General features: G+C 43.4%; 1 protein-coding gene across 2 annotated transcripts in view; it reads right to left on the bottom strand.

Annotated features, from left to right (window-relative positions):
- The window catches only part of CNGB3 (cyclic nucleotide gated channel subunit beta 3), a 1,205,394-nt gene that overhangs the window by 182,587 nt on the left and 1,002,426 nt on the right, over positions 1-20,381 (bottom strand). For both annotated transcript variants that reach the window (XM_069621307.1, XM_069621308.1), the window contains exon 15: positions 17,525-17,608. In XM_069621307.1, the coding sequence (XP_069477408.1) occupies positions 17,525-17,608 (84 nt within the window). The remainder of the gene's footprint in view (positions 1-17,524; positions 17,609-20,381) is intronic.

A 20,381-nucleotide genomic window follows, 5' to 3' on the forward strand; every position in this document is an offset into this window, starting at 1 on the left:
AAAGCTAAATCTCCATGTTAAGACTTACCTGTTGATTCATTCCCTCTTCATTTCGGGTCCGCGCCGTATCCTGGCATTTCCGGACCCCGGCCACTAAGGGGAAAAAGAGACATCAGCGTTAATGAGCGAATGAAAAGACATTACCAAAAAACGCTCATTAAAGACTTACCTGATTTCTACAAGGATTTCACCTCTCATCTCGGGTCGGTGCCTGTTCCCCGGCATTCCGTACCCCGGCCCCTATGGGGAAAAAGACACTAGCATTAGTACATTAATGCATGGACACAAGGGGGACCTCTTATCAAAAAACTTACCTGGAAGCAAAGCAAGTTTGGTTCTCACCAATCCGAAAATCCAGTGAAGTAACTGGATACCAACACGCCCCTGCATCAGAAGCAGGATGGAGAGCTCGACCTTCCAGACCCTAAGGTGAGACGCTACGAGGAATCACAGAAGGGTTTTGAGGAGGGTGAGAGGGGAAAGTGGGAGGCTGATTGCATTACCCCGCAGACAGTTAATCCCCTATTTTCGCCTACAGAAGGATACTTCTGCGAGCCAGACAAGCCAGATTTGGGGGCCCGGTCCAGTCCGTCTTCCGAACCCTGCGCATCACCTTAGAAGAGGTCATAGCAGCGCGAACCAGGCCAGCGCCTCCGTGGGAGTCAGGTGAGCGTTACACCTTCAGCTCCTCAGGGTCACCTTGTAGTCAGCGGTGGCCCGCGGGGGAGGCCGCAGTGGGGGTCCCCATGCCCTGTTAATTCACGTCCAGAGTGGGTTGTGTCCTCCCACGTACTTCAGCGCTATCGCTTCTTATTGTGTTTGTGTTCCGACAGCCGATATTTAAGGTCACTGTCTGCGCCCCCGGGGCCCGTGGTCCTATTTGGGTGTTGTTGCAGCCCTGGCTGCCCTCAGCAGAAGGTGTTACTTGCAAGGGTTAAGCTCCAGCGGGTCCCCGCTTCAAGTTGTGCCCCGGGTTATGCCCTCAGCGCCTCTTGTGTGCACAGGGTGGCTCTGCTGGCTGCCCCCAAATTCCTCACTTTGCAGCTCTCACTGTCTTCGTAGGGGCCATCAACCTCAGGGGGAGCGGTCACTGCACCTATGTGACCGTCCCTCAAATGGCTTCCTGTGATATTCGTTTGCCCCGTGTTTGTCCGTCTACTCAGAACTGCCCTGCAGGGCAGCGCAGGCAGGGCCCACCGAGCCTCTCGCGTGGCAGGGTCTTGTATGTGTCTTCCTGGATTAACTGTTCCTTTATTTGGAATCCGCGCTTGTTGCGAGGCGTGCGGTGCAACAAAGTATCCACCATGGACCCCTCCAGGGAGAGACCGCGTGTGCATGTGTTCGTGGGCTCAGTGGCGAGCCATAATCAAGGCGTGCTCATACTGGCAGCTAGTGTCGTGCTTCGTTCTCATGCCACTACGTCCTCACCAGTGCCCCTCCGCCTCGGGAGCACCCCGATGGCTGGGTCCTCTGTGGCTTTCCCCTGCAGGGCTAGTTAGGGACGCCACGCTGTTCCCCCGTGGGCATCCCAATATGCACTTCACGGGGCTCCCATGTCCCCTTCATGTGTCTGCTTATCTGTGCGCTGTGCCACCACCGGCGGCCTTATTCTGCGCTGTTGCACTATGCAAAAGCTAGACAGCGGATCCTTCCCTGCTGCATATATTTGTCAGCGCCGCCTCCCAACCTTTCGTGGGCAGCCGTCCCTCGCCACAGTGGAGTCTCGAGGGCTGTATGCTTAGGGGTCCATCCCGCTGTGTTTCGGGGTCGGCGCCGCTCTTCGGTGTCCGCCAACACTGGCTCTCCAGCGCCCGTGCCTGCTATGCGAGGGCCCCCACGCGCAACAGCTAGCAGCCGTGTCTGCCCGTTGCCTGTTCCTCGCCGTCCTTGCGCCGCCGGCTGGGTCCTTTTTCTTCACCTCCTGTCCACCATTTTGTGTCGCCTTTTTTGCTACCACAGCAGTGTTCGGAACTCCGGCCCCATGGGTCTCCCGGGCTCCAGGAGTTTGCCAAGCCTTGCACCGCCTTCATAAGCGGGCATACGAATTTTCAGGACTTCCGTGCATCTGCATATGCACTATTGTCAAGGATCATTTCTAGGATCACAGGAGCTCCTCCAGGACGCGACTCCTCACATGACTCTCGTAGCCACGCCCCGTATTTGCTTGAAGAGTTATATAACACATTCATATTTCAGCTGGGTACAGTTTTCCACTCCAAGGGAAGAGGTGAGTTCACAGCTGACACATCCCTCTTAGGACACATTAATTCACTAGGCCGCTGGAATCAAGGAGGGGGGTCATTTTGGGTGTGAGAAACTGAAGGAACCAAATCATACAACCCACACAATCAAAATTGCAGTGCCATATGATGCTTGTGGATGGTATATGGCTGAGTATAAAGGTCATGTTAATATAGGAGAAGTGAGAACTAGAAAATGTTCTTGCTATATGCTCACCCACACAATTTGGGCAGAACATTATCTATACCAATTTATTTTTAAAGGGCTGTGTCTAGGAGGATGTTTCCAAATGAGCCTGTAGGAGACCACAGTTGGGGGCATTTTACTACATAGGTGAATAAGGGCTGAGGAGAACCAGATGACTTAGGAGTCTGCTGCCTGCCCATTCCACCTGTTAAAGGGTTCCTGAGACATCTTTCCCAGATGCTGATTGCTGTCGAATCCCAGAAAAGGGTGGTGGGTAAATGTTTCTCTCCAGATAAAATGAATAATGAAGTCCTTGGGCTTGTTTTAGAAAGTAAAGGGCCTCGCGGAATCTGTGATTTCATCACACAATTTAATTGATTTGGCAAAGCAATTAAAGGGCTCAATGCTCTGTGAAAACTCTTATAAATAAAGGTTCAAAAATAAAGATTTCCCCAAGCTTCATATCAGGTAAATGCAATGATAGGAATGTGCTAGGGTAAGTTATCCTTTTCTGCAAGTTCATCTCATTCCAAAAGGAAATCAATGCTTTTTAAAATGTCCCTTGTCATTTATTTCTAATTTGAAAACCAGAGATCATTCTGAAATTATCTGTTTATGTGCTCTGAACACTAATCCTTCTCTATTCTAATGTTACCATTCTCTCAGATAATCCTTCATCTGGACAGTCCAGTTGATTAGTTCACTCACATTTCTCAACTGTTCTTTTAAAATATATTTCATTTTAAGTGCGAAAGAAACATTTTTAAGACTCATCTCTCTAAAAAAATGGAAAGTGTTATTGATTATACCACCATTATCAGTGTTTGTTAAAGTCATAATTTTTGTTTTCTTCGTAAATTCAAACTTGCAATGAAAACTAATCTCTGTGATGATTACTGTGCTGTAAAATGAAATACATTAGCATATTATAGAGAATGGTGATGTATATCTAATTATCAATGTGCGGATGCTAGTGCCAATCTGAAAAGTTAACCTGATGTTTTATGTTTTAATAATAATATAATAGTGAGACAAAAATAAATGGGATACCATGGTCACTTCTTTTTCACTGTAGTCTGAATGCAGTTGGTGTATGCGTTGAGGGGGCCTCTCCAGAATTGTGAGTTGGGGGACCACCTGCATTTTGAAACAGTTATTATTAAGAAGATGAACATATTCTAATTAAAACAGTGGGCCTCACTCAGAGTCCGGCGGTAACCCTGCCGGTGCTACCGGCGGGTTGCCGCCAGACTCGGAATAATTTACCAGCACCTGACCTCCCATTGCCACTGGCTCATTCCGAGTCCGTCAGCCGGGGAAGTCAGGCGCTGATATGTTTGTAAATCCCCATTCCCATAGAGTCCTATCGGACTCTATGGGAGTGGGGACACAGGAGCACCGGCACCATTGCTTATGTTTCCGGTGCTCCTGTGAAAAGTCTGCCTACCATGACCACTGTGCCCGGCAGGGTCAGACCTCTCGGGCACAGCGGCCCTGGACCGTCAAACCTATAATGAGCCCAGTGTGTTTCTTGTCCCAGTTTGAGTGGCAGGGATGTTAGATTAGTGCCATTCCCTGTAATGAAAGAACCAGTATCAAATAAATCCCCATTTAGTCAGGTTTGCGTCAGATGGTCATAGATCAGATTAACCTGGCTGCTACCTGCAGGACTAATGATGAAAAACAACCATTGAAACAAGTGTTTCTGGATTTCCATAACATTTTCACTGTTGTTTCATATGACTGTGGACACATGTCTCTACATTACACACCCATACCTATAGAGTTATCAAAAACTTGGAATCCCATGGGATCATACATCTAATTCATAGTGCCTTTAATAAACCAGCATTAGGAACATTAAAACCCATTGAACAATGGAGACTATGGGCCTCATTACGACCCTGGCGGTAGCCGTGCCCAATAACCGGGTCGTGCTGACCTTGGCGGACCCGGTAATTGCCCTTTTCTGGGCGCCGGTAAAAATGTATCCCCATTCCCATTTGAGCCCCCTTGGGTTCAATGGGAATGGGGAGGATGCTAACAATGGGCCAGTTAATGATGGGCCTGTTGTTGGCATCCTGGTCTGCTAGCGGCTCCCGCTAAGGACGCTTGGTCTGAACAGGCGTTCCTTAGCTGGACCCACTGCAGACCCCGTAATAGGGCGGCCCGGAATGAACGGTGCCAGTCCCTTACCTGCACTGTTCATTCTGGGGCTGCCAGGGTCCTAATGAGGCCCTATGTGTAGACCCTAAGGGTACTAAATAAGAGAGTATACATGTCAAGGTGACCTCTCCTTTGCATTGATCAGAGTACTCCACAGATCCAAGTCCCTTATATATACACTCTGCTCGGTGTCAGGTAATAATGTCCCCATACATAATGTCGCTGGGAAAAGCCTTTGGCATCATTATACATGGTGACATTATGTATGGGGACGGGCTGTGGGGATGTCCCCCGCTACCCTTGTAAAAAATACAAATAAAACAGGGTTGCAGGGGTGTCCCTCGCATGTTCAATGTAATAATGCCTCTGCAAAAAACTGTGGGCCTAATTCACAGACGTGTTTTATAATGGCAAAACCCCATTGGAAAATGCTCTGCGAACATGGAACCCTCTGCTCTTGATTTGACAAATGGTTATTGGGCCTTCTCAGTACCCATGAACATCAACATATGCTACCCTTCAATTTTGGGGGTAGCACTATACATGGAGTTGTACAGCCTTTGGGTATATTAATAGCCAGAAGTAATTTAATATATTCTTACATAAGGCCATGCCTGATCTTGGAGAAAGGGGGAACTTGGCCTATGTGGATGATTTATTGATAGAAATAACAAATGTGGAAGAACACCCGGATGAGATCCACCACCATGGAACACAGATGCTAAATTATCATTCCAGAAAGCACAATGGTGGAGAACCAAAATAACACTTCTGGACCATGAAATCAGAACTGAGGGCCCTAACACTCAGTAAAAAGAAGGCCAAGACTTTTCCAACGTTGATGAGGCCCCCAATCTATGTAAATTACAAGGGCCTCATTACGAGTCGGGCAGTATTCTGGCAGTAAATCCACCGGAATACCGCCCAACTGAATTACCGTTACGGCCACTTGGTACAGCGGAATAACCGCTGGATTATAAATGGTGGTGTAAATCACCATTTTGTTTGAGTCCATAGGACTCTATGGGGGTTTTATGGTGGAATTGCCATGGCAGTAATTCTGCAGATGTTGCCGATTTTCTGTGGAGAGTTTGAGGATTCTCATTCAGCACAATGCTCGAGGTAAATCCTCCAATCCAGGGCCATACCGGTAGTATCATGGAGCGGGAACACTGGCGGTAGTTCTGTTTTTTCCTGCTCTGCCATACTTCTAATGAGGCACAAGGTCTTTTTGGATTTACCTATTACAGTGGTAAATTCATAGCGAATTAGGCAGTGATCACTCAGCCCCTAGTCCATCAAGTGAAGATAAAGGTGAACTAGGAGTGGGATGCCTCACAAGCAGATTCTGTGAAACAATGAGAAATAACCTTTTCCAAGCATCATATTTGGTGTACCCCTCAAAACAAGGAATTTTTCCTGGAGACAGGATTTTCTAACATCTTGTATCAGAAGCATGACCAGGTTAAGAAGGTAATTTCATTTGTGAGTCACACATTGTCACCTGTCCAAATAAATTGTACTGCATGTGAAAAGGTACTCCTGATGTAATTTTAGTCTGTACAACATTTTCAGAGTGATGGGATATTGACTGGGAGTGTCTCTAGTCAAGGATTTTTTCGTTAAAGGGATACACTATAGAGATCATATGCAGCCATAATACAAAGAGTCAGACAGCCTCATGACTCAATAGATGATATGGACTTCCTCAAGGTGTGTGAAGAGACCTCCTTCTAGGAAATGCCCACAGATAATGTGGATGATTGTTTTTATCATATACCTGAAAATGATGAGAAAGAACTAGCAGCTGATGTTGGAAATGCTTGAGTGCATGACCTTCCAGAATACTCAACCACTCATAAGGCTTCATTATGAGTATGCAGGTCTGCAAAAAGGTGCTGGTAAAAACGTGTACCAGCACCTTTTCCAGACCGGCATACTCCGAGTATGGCGGTAGGGGCAGTGAACCACTGGCAGGCCTGACCTGCCGGTAGTTCAGACCCCTTCCAGCAGATAATTCATGTAAGCACAGGCACTTTTAACAAGGGTGCCGGTGCTTCAGTGGTTCCCATCCCATGGACTCCGTGGCAAGGCCAACTTACCATTCCTCCACTGCCCATAATATCCTGGGAATACCTGCATATCGAGCGGCAGAAAAAGTAAACTCAGGTTGCCGGTAAGCCGCCAGTACTAATGGTGGCTTACCGGCAGCCTCATAATGACCCCAATGGTATTGATCCCTGGAGTAGTCAGTAGTCAGGTTGCAGAGAGGATGTCCATCTATCAAATCCATCATATCTGCTGTACATCATCAATTCCAAGAACTGGGGATGATTACCCATACAGAGTATGTTCAAAATAAACGTGTGGAACATTTGATAAATTGGAAAGATAAGGGTATTGGGTGTGCTAACAGCAAACCCTTAAATCATGGCAAACTGATCCAAACCATAGATGATTTGGTGATGTCAATAAACATAAATTTATATGGGAAAGAGATCATAGGTCCCTCTAACAATGCAGGTGCTGACAAAACAGGCAATCATTTGGTAGTACATTTACTCAAAACTGGAGGTCATCAAGTGGAATCTTTTGATATGGAATACTTCTTGGAACAAATACAAATAACAGTGGTGAATTTATCACCATCTGGTGCAGAAAGGAAAGTTTTCATCTTTCAATGAAGTAAAGATACTACAGTTATCAATTTGGTTACTACACAGAAAGTAAAGCCCATTGTTATCAATATCTACAAGACCCAGAAAACGTTCCCCTGTCTGAACAAGATCATAAGAATAAGGAAGATGTGAGAGTATTAATGACATTTCAGAAAATGTTTTTAGATGGATTATTGGATAGGAAACTCCAAGCTGGTTATACCCAAAGTGTGGCACCTACCTCATTCCAACGTGTTATGCTAAATCACTCCTATGATGTGGCTACTGCCTGTCATAGGAGGGTTCAAAAGACAAAAGATATACTATGTGATGTTGTTTGCAGGCTACATGCTATACATGGGTCAAGACCTCAATACATATTTGAAGGGCGTTTTGGGGTCACTTGACTATTTATGAGGTGAATTAAAGGCCTCCCAGCCATAAATTGTAAGGCAGAGCCTGATACCACTTTGTTGATTATCTTTTCTCATGTTGGCCTTCCTCAAAGGATTGAGGCTGACCGGGTTAGTCACTGTATCAGTGAATTAATCACTGAAATGTGAGAAATTCTAGGAGTAAAAAGTAAGCTACATGTCACCTGCCACCCAGCATCTAGCAGAGGGGTCTATGAGGTGTCGGAAATGCGAGACGGACACAAAAGTAAAGTTTTCTCAAAGTTTGCCATTTATTAAATGAAAAAGAGTGGGATTAACACCTATCTTTCCTTATCCTAACAAGGAGTTCCCTGTCTAGCAAACTAAAACTAAAGAAAAATCACCTGGTGCCCATAAAAGTCCCTCATACTAATACACACAACAAAATTATACAAGGAATGTACGGCTAAGTTTAGTTCAACAAGACAGTTTATCAATTCAAACAAAGGTTTTTGAAAGCACTCCTTGTGACCAGGGTTGGGCTCCCTTCCCCTGGATCGATTCAGGAATACTCTGAGCACAGTTCTGATTCAACAAAGTTCTGTGCAAGGCAATACAAAACTTCTCTTCCATCCGCGGTGTCCTTCCCCTTGACACAGCAAATAGCTTTTAGCAATGCTTGTTCACAATTCAAAACAACTGGTGTTTTCCACAGTATCCTTCTTTGAAAGGTAAATGTCCTTTGTTTGTAAACACCAGTTCAAAACCAAAGCAATTTTTCTTTTCAAAATGTTCAACAATTATTAGCATGTCACACCTTCTTCAAAGGAACTACTTTTGTCAGGATAGCAAAACAACTCCTCTTGGTGATACCACAGCTTGTTGAACAAACAATAAGGTTAATAAGATCTTTGATTCAACAAAGGTCTTTCCAGCACACCTTTTTGCCACAAACATACTTCTTTAAACCATCTTCTTCTTTTCTGATATACTCACCTGCCAAGACTAACTACTATGATCCCTTTCCTGGTGTACTCGCCTGCCAGGAGAAAACTCCTACAGCTACAATCAAACTTGCCAGCAATATTGATTCCAAGATTCTCCAAAGCAATGCCTCTTGGAAGGAGTGCTGAACAATAACTGTCTTTGTTTATAGTCTCTTGACTCTTGGTAACGGGTGTTCCAGTATTCCCCAAACTGAGAACTTGATATAGAAGAATTATTCTCAAAGTGTCTCTTAACTATTTCTTGACAGCTTCTTGACTGTTGGCAGTTTGGGTTAGAAGATTCCCCCAGTTGATATCCCAATAAGGGAGAGATGCACCCTTGTCACCTCTTTATGGATTCACAGTTTCTTGGCTGTTGGAAATGCATCATATCATCTTTCCCCAATTGTATTCCCTTATAAGGGAACTTATGCTTTTGCCACTTCTCTGTTTCATTAATTGTTTGGTATTCAAGATTATGGGGTTTCTGCTTTGTTTCATTCATTGTACGGTATTCAAAATTACAAGGTTGTAACAATGTCCTCATGCTGAGCACCCCAGGGTCAGCGTTTGCATCTAGCTAACTCACCGGCTCTCTTTGGCAGATCCTGGTCGTGGTAAGCTGTAGCAGTGAGCTGCGCGTCTGTCTGCGCATCTGTCTACTCGAGCTCTGACAGTTCTGTTGATCTTCTGTGGCTTCCCTTTCACCGGCTCGCCATGCACAGAGTTGTGAGCACGTCTTCTTGTGAGCTGGGCTCCTTCTCCACACAACGCTTCCCGCTGCGTACCCTCTGAAATGCTGCTCGCCTTCACTCTCTGCAACAGCGTCGGCTGGCGTTCTTCTCTCTGGAGCAGTTCCTTCACCATGGACAGTCTCTGCTTCAGCTACGCCTTCTGTTCTGCATTCTCCATCTTCTTCCTCATCTCCTTCTCCTTTCCTCAGCTGTGCCTCATTTTAGGATTTAAAAGTCCCACTCAGGTGCCTTGGTCTGTAACAATTACACTGCACCTTTTGGAAAGTAGCATTCTGAATCTTCACTTCTTCTGAGCCCTTCTTCCTCATCCTAAGCACTATGGGTAAAGAAGCTAATAGGAGATTGTGTAACATTAGGTTTTCCTATTTTACAATAAGTCATTCATATTTTACGAGGTATATGGGAATCATGAGATAAGGAGGTCACCAATTATCCCTGGTGTGAGTCCCTACCATGTGATCCTCCCACATGATACCACCCACAGGGTCAGGATCTGGTGGTGGTTGCCTTTCCCTGGCCACATGAGAGGAGGCCCATACCGGGATCCTAGTGATGATCTCACTAGATTTATCACATACTCTTCCCTAACGTCACTGGTTTACACAGCCTATATTGGAAATTGGGAATGGAAATCTACATTACGTTGCTGTTTTCCTTTTCGAAGTCCGACAGAAAACCAATTGGGCTATAAATCCAAAAAACAGCGCATGACTCAGGCATTGGTACCTTTTTGAAGGCTAGGCCATTTTAGGGGGCATAAACTATAATAAGTCGGAACTTCCTGCCTGTTAGATAGCATTTTAAATAGGTCACAGCCCACTTAATGGGTAAGGCTTGAAATTCAAGAGTAGCATAGTTCTTCTGTTGAGGAAATAGCTTCCTACTAATATAGAGGCTGGGATGTTCTATACCATCATGGTATTGTGAGAGTACAGTCCCTAAACCAGTATAGGATGCATCAGTCTGTAGATGAAAATCTCTGTTGAAGCCTTCCACCTGAAAAACAGGTTCACTATGCAGAATATGCTTTCATTTATCAAAACACACTTGGTCTACCAGGTGACATTTGAGTTTCTGGAGTTCTGCATTTCTAAGCTTGTCCGTTAAGGATGTGATGGATGCAAAGGTAGGAATGAATCGTCTACAATAACCAACTAAACCCAAAAACTCCCTGAATTCTTTCTTGGTGTTTGGAGCCTGGGTTTGTTCAACAGCGCTAACATTTTCAGTTTGAGGCTGAACCAATCCGTTCCCTACAAGGAAGCCTAAATATTTCACTGCAGATCTAGATAGATGAAATTTCTTTGGATTGGCTGTGAGTACAATTTTCCTGAAAGCCAGAGTAGTCATGGAAAGTATTAGGACTACAAGGAAATGCTCACTAAATGTGTATGCTGGGATGCGTGTAGAAACAATGAGGGTGTACTAAGATCTGCTCCTAATGTAGTCGTTCCAGGGAGACCATGAGTAGCGAGATCAGCCAGTCTCATTGTACCGAGAGTGAGAACGCTGCAGTCGAGGTCCATCCAGGCGTACTGTGCGTATTTATTACACCATGTCGGTGGACACAGGCACGGGCACCCATCCATGCACCCTAGAATGAAGCTATGGCTATGGTATTCCGGTCTCGCAGCACACATTCCTGTCCACACTGAAACCCCTAACATACCTCAACACCACTGGCATTGGTATACATCAACAACCAACAAGAAGAAATTCGGTCTAGTTGGGTACACATCGAATCTTCATTACTAGCACTCGATCCTAAACCATCAACAGCACCCACATGCCTGACCTCTGGGCTACTTACTGGAGCCTAGCCATCCCACATAAGTCCAAAACCAGCAAAAATGCACACATGCATCTTTTAATTTAAACTTTTAAAACTTCCTACACATGGACTGTGGTCACAAAGGGCGTTCCAACCACAAAGTGCATTGAGGCTATACAAATGGGGAAAGGACACTAACATAAAAGTGGGACATATGTTCTTGCCATGATTTGCTATGGATAACAATATCATCAATATAAGCTCCGCGAAAGGTATCATATTGGCCCTGTGTAAACCAAAGGATAAAACATTAAATTGGAATTGACCTATAGAATTGGAAAAGGTCGTCTTTGGTTTTTTGGCAGGGTTAACTGGGACTTCCCAATATCCTTTGGCCACATTTATTGTGAAAGATATACTGCATCCCTAAACCTATCAATAAGATTGTCTATCCTAGGCATGGGGTGTGGGGTAGCTATCCAATTGTGACACTTCATTAACTTTTCTGAAGTCAATACAAATCTCCACAATTGGCTAGGCTTTGCAACCAGCACAATAGAAGAGGACGAAGGACTTTGTGATGGCTCAATGATATCAACATTTAACATGGCTTCTGATTCTTCTTGAATACCTCTTAAGAAGGCTAATATGATACATGTGAGTTTTAATCTTTCTATCAGGTTGTGAGACTCGATAATTAGAAGGTCTTGTTCACTCTATGATCTCATAAGGGCCAACCCATCTGGAGCGCATTTGTTCTCCGAGGAAGGAAGTAAAACTAATACTATTTGGCATACGGAAAAAGATCTTTTTACTGCTTTCTATCATAGTGATCTTTCTGATGTTCTTGAGTTTTGACCATAATAGTCTGAACTACAGGTCGAACTGCTGCCATATGTTCCTTTAATCGCTGAGCATTTTGAGATAAGAGTAGGGTAGCCTTCTCTCTCTCTTCCCAAGTTTTCCACAACATAGCAAGCACATCTCTTGGTTCTCTTTCATACTCAAATTTGAATGGGGAGACACCAGTGGAAGACTGTGGTGTTTTCCTGATGGTAACTAGGGCCAAGGTATCATGATGTCTCAATTCTTCCCATCTGCCTCTACTAACTTTTTAAAGATGTGTTTCAAAGTTTTATTAAAGCTTCTACCAAGCCATCAATTTTGGGATGGTAAATGGAGGTGCGTAAAGTTTTAAACTGGAGGATCTCTTTAACCTCCGCCATGAGTTTACTCATAAACATGGATCCCTGGTCTGTCAAAATCTCTTTTGGAAACCCAATTCTAGAGAAAAAAGGAAGCAGGTGTTTCAAGATCTGTTGTGAGGTATTATTCCTTAGGGGAAAAGCCTCCGGGTAATGGGTTGCATAATCTAGGATCACCAGTTTATATCGATTCCCTAATTTTGAAGTTTCTAGAGGATGCATACCTATCTGGGAAAAGGGATCATCTATACTTGGAAAAGGCTTTAAGGGAACTGGAGGAGGTATTGGAGTACTGCTTTTCTGACATAAGGCCCGTCCTCTCTCCTGTTTCCGCATACCTTCGGTGAGCTGCGCACCTGTCTCCTGGAGCTCTGACAGCTCTGTTGATCTTCTGCACCTTTCCTCTCTCTGTCTCACCATGGGCTGAGTTGGGAGCATGTCTCCTCACCAGCTGAGCTCCATCTCCACGCGCTGCTTCCTACTGCACGTCCTCTTTCAGGCCACTCGCCTTCACTCTCCACGATGGCATCAGCTGGCGTTTTTTTCTCTGGGGCAGTAACTTCACCACGTACAGCCTCTGCTTCAGCTACACCTTCTGTACTGCCTTCTCCATCTTCTTCCTTATCTTTCTCCTTTCCTCAACTGTGCCTCATATTGGGATTTAAATGTCCCGCTCAGATACCTTGGTCTGTAACAACTAGACTGCACTTTTTGGAAAGTAGCATTCTGAATCTTCACTGCCTCTGAGCCCTTCTTCCTTGTCCCAGTACTATAAGCATTATCTGAAGTCCATAGGAGATTGTGTAACATTAGTTTGTTCTATTTTACAATAAGGCATCAGTATTTTAGGAAGTATAGGACACTCATGAGATAAGGAGGTCACTAATTTCCCCTGGCATAAATTGCCTCCCATGTGATCCTCCCACATGATACCGCCACCAGGTTCAGGATCTGGTAGTGGCTGCCTTTTCCTGGCCACATACCAGGGTCCTAGTAATGATCTCACTATAGATTCATCACAGTACCCAGTTGGGACTTACAATCGTCACTGGTTTTGATGGCTCTGAAATCTACCCCTACTTCAGCCACCCAAATGTTCCCTTTTAAAGTCAGGACTTGTAGAAAATGTATGTTACCTCAGCATCTGTTAAACCGATCACAGGAGCAGACATTTATTAGTGCCTCTTCTACACAGAAATCTATTGGAAAGCTCTGAAAAAATGTACAGGAATTTGCCTACGCCCAACTTGAGAAGTCAGTGCTCAGTATAAAGACCCACTGTGACCTCAAAGACAGAGAATAAAGTAATTCACCAAGTATACCTCTATAACTTTCAAATCTAAAGAGAGAATGTTTTTGCTTTCTTGGAAATGAGCCTTGGAAGATATATTTGGTCACCTACAAACTACGAAAGGAAAAAGGACAGAGGAAAACTGGGTTCACACAAAATCCTGCCTCCAGAAAAACACTTCTTGTTTTCATATTAACCAGCTGTAAAGTTGCCATCTACGATCAACTCTTAGGCAGATGGAGGAATCACCTGAACCCAAGCTGAAATGGCCTCTGGAAAAGATTAAGACCTGGCGGAAAATATTTTGGAATGAGCGTTAGAAGGCTAGAAGGCTAGGTAAGGACGGTTTTGTGAAATTATGAATGTTTGGAGTGTACTATTTAAATTGTACTAATCCAAAACTAAATATATAAATAAAATGTAGCTTAAAAAGATGATTTTCTGTGACTTTTTCCGAATCGATTAGATCACCTATTTTCGTAACTGTAATCTAAGGGAATTATCTCATGTATTAAAATGTATTTTGAGTTAACTTTATAAAAAAATATCAACATTCAGGACCTATTTAATTAGTGAACTTCGTTTTCCAACTATAGCTTAATCATTTGCCCAATCCAAAATGGCATCTCGGTATGTATCTTCTGAGCGTCATCATGCAACGCACATAACTAGGCAATTCGATAGTCAGTCTGTGCCCAATAACGTATTTTACAACTGTGACTCATCTAAAGAAATCAGTTCACCATGGACAACAATTTACCTTGAGTGAAATATTTATTATTACTAACATTTAGAACTTAATTGATCTGTGAAACCCTTTAAATAAATAAAGTCACCTGACCGATCCAAAATGGCGCTTTCGGATCGTAGCTTGCGAACGTCATGACGCTACGGGTATAATATTAAGCGGCCATCTTTAAGTCAGTCTGTGCCCAAATAGACTTGCAAAGCAGGACGCTCGCGTGAAGTATTCCAGTCTCAATCATAAGACTTTTGAAGGTAAGATCAATGCTCCCCGTTTTTGTTATCTGTTGTGATCGCACACACAGATTGCAGATTATACAAATTTGCTGTTCTTAGTTAAAAGCACCTTGCCTCTTTTTCTCAGAATCTTTCTCTTAGCTGCGAAAGCATGATGCAAATGAAACTACTAAGGTAACTTGCAATTAACAACTTTGAATTTAAACTAGTTTTGACACAAACCACGGGGCACTACGGATTCGTATTTCGAGACAAAAAGGATTTTCCATAAACCAAAGCTCTAAAAAGGTAAGAGCGCTGAAAATTATGACCTGCTAATATTATTACGAGATTACTACTATGCAAAACGTTTCCAATGTTAAAATTTAATTTACCTACATAATCAGTCATCAACTGCCTGTTCTCTTGAGATTTAAAACAAAGATTCATGTCAAAGGTTGTTTAGAGTGCAAAGAATGCATTTTGTTTTTCTTTTTTATGTTGTCACATCAGTACATGCATTTCAATTCACTTTTTCGCTCTTCTCTAGGCATTCATGTCGGTAAAAAATTTGACCAATGAAATTGAAAAAGTCTTTTCCTTAGAAAACCTCCTGATGAACCAATTGATTTGGTGAAACACGTGTCGAGGGCACATTGTAACTTGGAGTTCATTAAATATTTCATGACAAATGAATCAAGTGTTATGAACATTATTAGCCCTCTAAGAGCAACAAGTGAAGGTGCTCGAAAAGGTGACTAGAAAATTCTTATCTTTATAAATTTTGACACACTTAGCAGTCTGAGTGTTACTAGCCATCACTAAGCAGCACCTTAACTTTCATCAAAATGAACCATATCTTTTGAAGACCAGTTCACCATCAATTGTATTATAGACTGCAAATTCATAACATTTTAAATGTATCTTAGGAAGTAGCTCTATATATCCTCTGTACCCAAGCCCTACATGCCTCTCCACCAGCCTTTTATGCCTCTCTAACTGTAAAACTAGCCCCAAACGTCTTCTAGCCTGGATAAACTAATGAAGAACATGCAGGAATGACACTCACCCCAAAGGAAAGACCAAAGTTGCCAGAGCGAGAAGGAGCTAGGTATTTTATTAAAAAGTAACAATTAACTTTTGGACACTATCAAGACAAAGAAGATTGTATAAACCTTTTTTTTCATGGCAAACATAACTGTTAGGAACTTTGCGTTGAACTAACATTGAAATCTTCTTCCAAGGACCTATGTAAATCCAGATCCTCAAATTAATAAGGATAACACGCTTTTTTGCTACCATTTTACTAGCGGTACTAATTAAAATAAAGACACCATTCAGATATATTTGCATATATTCTTCTTTAATGAAGATACACACCAGGGGACAATGTGTGGAATTTCAACTCCAGTGCTCTATCACCAAGGAAATGAAGCACCGAAGTGTATAGAATCATAATACTCATTCTACACCCCACCAGATCAAAGAATTACACTGTACACTTTATATATTTTATGGTTTTAGAGAAATGCATTGCATACTATTATATTTAAAAGTGAAAATGGTTGATTTAAATGAAAAAAAAATTGTACACATTGTGATTAACTGTGAGACTGACAACATCATGCAGTGTTGAGATCCTATAAACTAAAGCTAGTGACCTGCCGCTGAACTGAATTCACAAGAATGACCAGGCATCTATTACTGAATCACCTACTATGCATTCAGCAGGTGGATTTGCTAATGTGAGGTGTCTTCTTCCTAAATACTATATTGTGGTTTAAACCCAACTTCGTGAAGGTCTTGCATTATTATGCGAATCTCAAAACCACCACTACTTAAACTAATTGCAATTTCACTGTCAGGATCAGTGTTTTATTCCAGGAAGATTCATTAGCTTTGTCATTGAACCATTATGTTCAAATTATAACATGTGCTCACCACGCTCAAAAGTGTTCCTTAACTAGTAATGCATAGATGAAACCATTAATTAAGCCCTCTGTCATTTTAAATGGAGCATGTAAGCAGATGGTTGGTAACTGATAAGTGATTAGCTTCCATGTATGGAAATGTGCTTTCAAAGGAGGTGCAAGCAAAAAACTCTCATGCTAAAAATATTACATGAGATGTATACATTGATGTACATCTTTTCCAACCTTTGCACCAAATTCCTTTTTTTTCCCCAAAAGGGCTGAGGAGAACCAGATGACCTGGCGCTCAAGGGCCTGCCCATTCTGAATATGTTAGTGCCTGCCAGAGGGATCCTAAAACATCTTTCCCAGAGGCCAACTGCTGCCCACAAGACTGAATTTGACAACTACAAATGTGAGTAAACTCCTGTCACGTTGCATATTTAAAGAATTCTATCCCTAAGCAAAGTGGCATTATGCTGATTGCACTGAAGTTATGCACCTGAGAACATTATATGGAATAGTCATTTATATATAAATATTCAAGTATGTGCAAAGTTAACCTGATGTTTTATATTTTGATAAAAATGTAATAGAGACAAACATTGGCATGCTGCAGTGGTGAATTATTTTTCACTGTAGTCTGAATTAAATTCTAGTGTTATGACGTGTCTCGCCCAGAATTGCAAGTAAAGGGACAACTTGAATTTTCAATCAGTGATTCTTTTTAATAAAACAAAAATATTCTGATTAAAAACACCCTGTTTCTTGTCTTATCTTGTGGCACTGGATTGCTGTTGCGGGTCATTTGACTAGTGCCATTCCACTGTAATATAGGAAGCACTTTATACAAAAGTTTAATATTAAATATATATCCTTACAGTATACAAGTGCTCTTTAAGCTGGCATCTGCATTTTCTGCCAGTGTATTGGTAAGGCACCACATATAATGTATGCCAATGTGTATATCGTATAACTGACAGCATAAATGCAACATTTTACCAATAAAATGTGTCTCTCACCTTCTTGCAGACAAAATCTCCAGGTAAATATACGATGGAATTCAGCCTCATCAGTATATCATAAATCATTTGCTGATCACAACCCTGCAAAAAGTAAGAACAATCAAAAATATACAATATTAATTTCGTCCTTGCCATTCAATACAAGATAGAAATGCACATTGCTTCAGCAAATTTGGGGCATCCTCACGGGTTGGCCAGAGCCGTAAAAATACAGCAGTAGACCTATTACGGCTGCACTGCTTCCTCAATTCCTATCACCATCCCTATATTGAGGAAAGATGAATACGGATGGCCAGGTTTCAGCCAGGGATGTCATTTAGGGGTTGCCAGAGGTTGCAACTGCGACATCTGAGGTCTACCTTGTGACCTCTAAAAAAAAGTAAAAAAGAAAAAAAATATAAGTATTTTATTTTTTTATTTTTTTGTAATGCAAGCTCCTGGGCTGTGGCCCGCACCATGTGGCCCTTTACTTCTGGAGAGGCTGGCTTTCTTGTTCAAGCCCCTTAAAAAAATAAGAAAAATAAGAACAGGAGTGCCATAAGTCTAACACTTCCAGCACTGACCCTAAATAAGAAAGAATAGGAATACCAAATAATGTGTCTTTCTGGAATTCTATACAATAATTGCTAGACTCATTAAAGGTTTATTTCAGGCACACTTCAGGGGGTGAGTCACTGATTTAGTCTGTTCTTAAACGCCTCAACTCAGCCTTTCATCCTTCTGAGGTCGACAAATCAGTACCAACACAGGTTGGGTAAAATCGTGTGTACATCTTTTCTATATAAAGCGCTTAAGGGTAAGTGCTACATAATAACACATCATTATCATTTGGTCATGGACGTCTGCTTGCAGTCACAGTAATTTGGTAATATGGGCCAATACGCACTGATCTTAGTGATACATATGGGGATCCATTCTTGTATGAAATTTACATCACATTATAGTGATATCGTAACCATATTTTTCGTAGTGTACAATGGTATGTGATGCCACTTTCTGTTTTCTCAATGGGTGAAAGGTTGTGTTCCATCGCTTCCTGCGATATCACTTCGGGGTGGGGTCAAATGACATCACTTCCTGTGATGTCATCAGAGGTCAAGGGTCACGTGATGTCACTTCCGCTACCCCAGGCATTTTGGTGAAATGATGTCCCTGGTTTCAGCCACTGTTAGCTCCATTCATTACTATCTTTGTCTGCTTTTCAGATCAGACCAAGGGGGTCATTCCGAGGTTGGTGCTAAGGGAACAACAATGCCGGTAAAGGAATATCGGCATCGATTACTGCTACGGGCTATTCTGACCAGCCTGACCGCTAATAGCAGCATCGTAAAGTACGGTGCCGTTAATAGCGGTCTGGGCGCGGGCACGCGACCCACCATGTCGGAAATAGTGGCATGCCGTAAACTGGAGGAGGTCACAAGGTAAGCGGACATGCAAATAACGGCTTCATGAAGGCGTTAAAAGTGGTTACCGGCATGCAGTAAATACCGGCATCGAAGACCTACCGTAAAATGCCATGTGCAGTGATCCCAACTGCCACAGGTGCACACAATCAGCACATGTGGAGGCAATGGAGTCTGGCCCACTACAAAAGGAGCACACCCACACACCACACCCCTTACCACACCAAGATCAATCCAATAGCAGCATCAACACTTCAGATGGAGGACATGCATGCATTGCAACACCAGCAACAACACCAACAACACCAGCAGGCACCACAGAGGAGACGCAGCAGGAGAAGGAGGGTGAGACAGGCCCTGCATGCCCCACCAGTGCAGCCAGCGTAACCACACATGCAGCCCCCAATCCCAAACATCAGAGCCAGTCCCTCCAACCCAACCCTGCAGCACAACCACACCCTGTACGGTCTGGACCGGGACATCATCACCACCATTGTGGACATGATACACGACTGTCAGCCTCATTGAAATACACACCGCCATCCCCCCTCTACTGAAGGTAGTGTCGGTGCTCCACCTCCTTTCCACAGCCACCTCCCAGCACACAGTGTGGCACAAGCATGGCATATCCCCACCCTCATTCACTTGCATCCTGAAGCAAGTGGCGGATGCCCACCTCAAGCACACAACGGAATACATATCTCTACCGCGGACTCCCCAGGAGATACTAGAAACAAAAGGTGGCCTCCATGCCATGGAGGTGGTTTACCGCAATCACAAACTATACCACTATAAAACAGGTGCAGATGGAAGGTGACGCAAGAAAGATCTTCACACATTGTTGTGCCCAATATCCCGGATCAACCACAGGAATCCTGCACGTCACCATGGGAAAAATCAGCGCAGAATGCCAAAAATTGCAGAGCCTACTACCAACGCTCACCATCAGAAAATCCTACACAGAACAACAAATCACTAAATTCACACAAACACAGCACTATGCGCACACAATGCATGAGCACACCATGTATCATCTTGAAGATGCAACCTACACCATTATTCCATGGCACAGGACACATTGAGGGCCTAAAAATGACTTGCATACAACCAGGGACATGTGCATGTGACCAACCATAAACTGCCGGCATGTGTGACTAGTACAGCTGTCCATCATTATTCGCATGACATTTACCTTTAATTGCCTCTCATGCAGGTGAGAGTGGCTATCCCTTGAAGCCGTGGCTCCTCACCCCTGTCCGAAACCCACAGAAAAGGCACGAGGAGGACTACAATCGTTTCCATACCCGAACCCGTGTGGACATCGAGCAGACCTTTGGCCTGGTGAAGGCACGGTTTCGCTGCCTCAGCCAGTCGGGTGGGGCACTCCTCTACAGGCATGTGAAGGTGGCCAAGATCATCATGGCATATGTCAAGCTGCACGATATGTGCAT

This window comes from Ambystoma mexicanum, chromosome 5q, assembly GCF_040938575.1.
Source record: "Ambystoma mexicanum isolate Mex_15411 chromosome 5q, UKY_AmexF1_1, whole genome shotgun sequence".
NCBI classification, from domain to species: Eukaryota; Metazoa; Chordata; class Amphibia; order Caudata; family Ambystomatidae; genus Ambystoma; species Ambystoma mexicanum.